The 295-nt window shown below is 56.3% G+C and overlaps 1 pseudogene across 1 annotated transcript in view; it reads left to right on the top strand.

Moving 5' to 3' along the window:
- TEOVI_000053300:pseudogene overlaps positions 1-295 on the top strand; it is a 1,182-nt pseudogene continuing 887 nt past the window's right edge. The window contains exon 1 of the mRNA in view: positions 1-295. This exon is cut by the window's right edge and continues 887 nt beyond it. Coding sequence covers positions 1-295 — 295 coding nt within the window.

Genomic DNA, 295 nt, shown 5'->3' with positions numbered 1-295 from the left:
ACGCTCTGCCAAGTGGCGTCGGCCCTGACAGGTGTCGAAGGGGTGGCGCGGGCCAAAACCGACTTGTTGATAAGCGAGATTTCGGCGGCATCTGAAGCCGCTGCCAAGCTCACACTAGCCGCACTAAAAGCAGCAGATGATAATAGCACAAGAGTTTTCGGCGCAGCAGCAATCGCGGCACAGCAGTGCGGCCGAAACGCCGCAGAAGCATTGAAAAACCTAGCAGCAACAGCCCTAAACGCGGTAGCCAACGCAGCAAAAACCGCAGGCCACATAAGCGAAATTTTCGACATGC

The sequence above is a fragment of the Trypanosoma equiperdum genome, assembly GCF_001457755.1.
Source record: "Trypanosoma equiperdum strain OVI genome assembly, contig: ctg_192, whole genome shotgun sequence".
NCBI lineage: Eukaryota > Euglenozoa > Kinetoplastea > Trypanosomatida > Trypanosomatidae > Trypanosoma > Trypanosoma equiperdum.
Note: the sequence above shows the minus strand (reverse complement) of the source record. Positions and strands in the feature narration are given on the sequence as shown.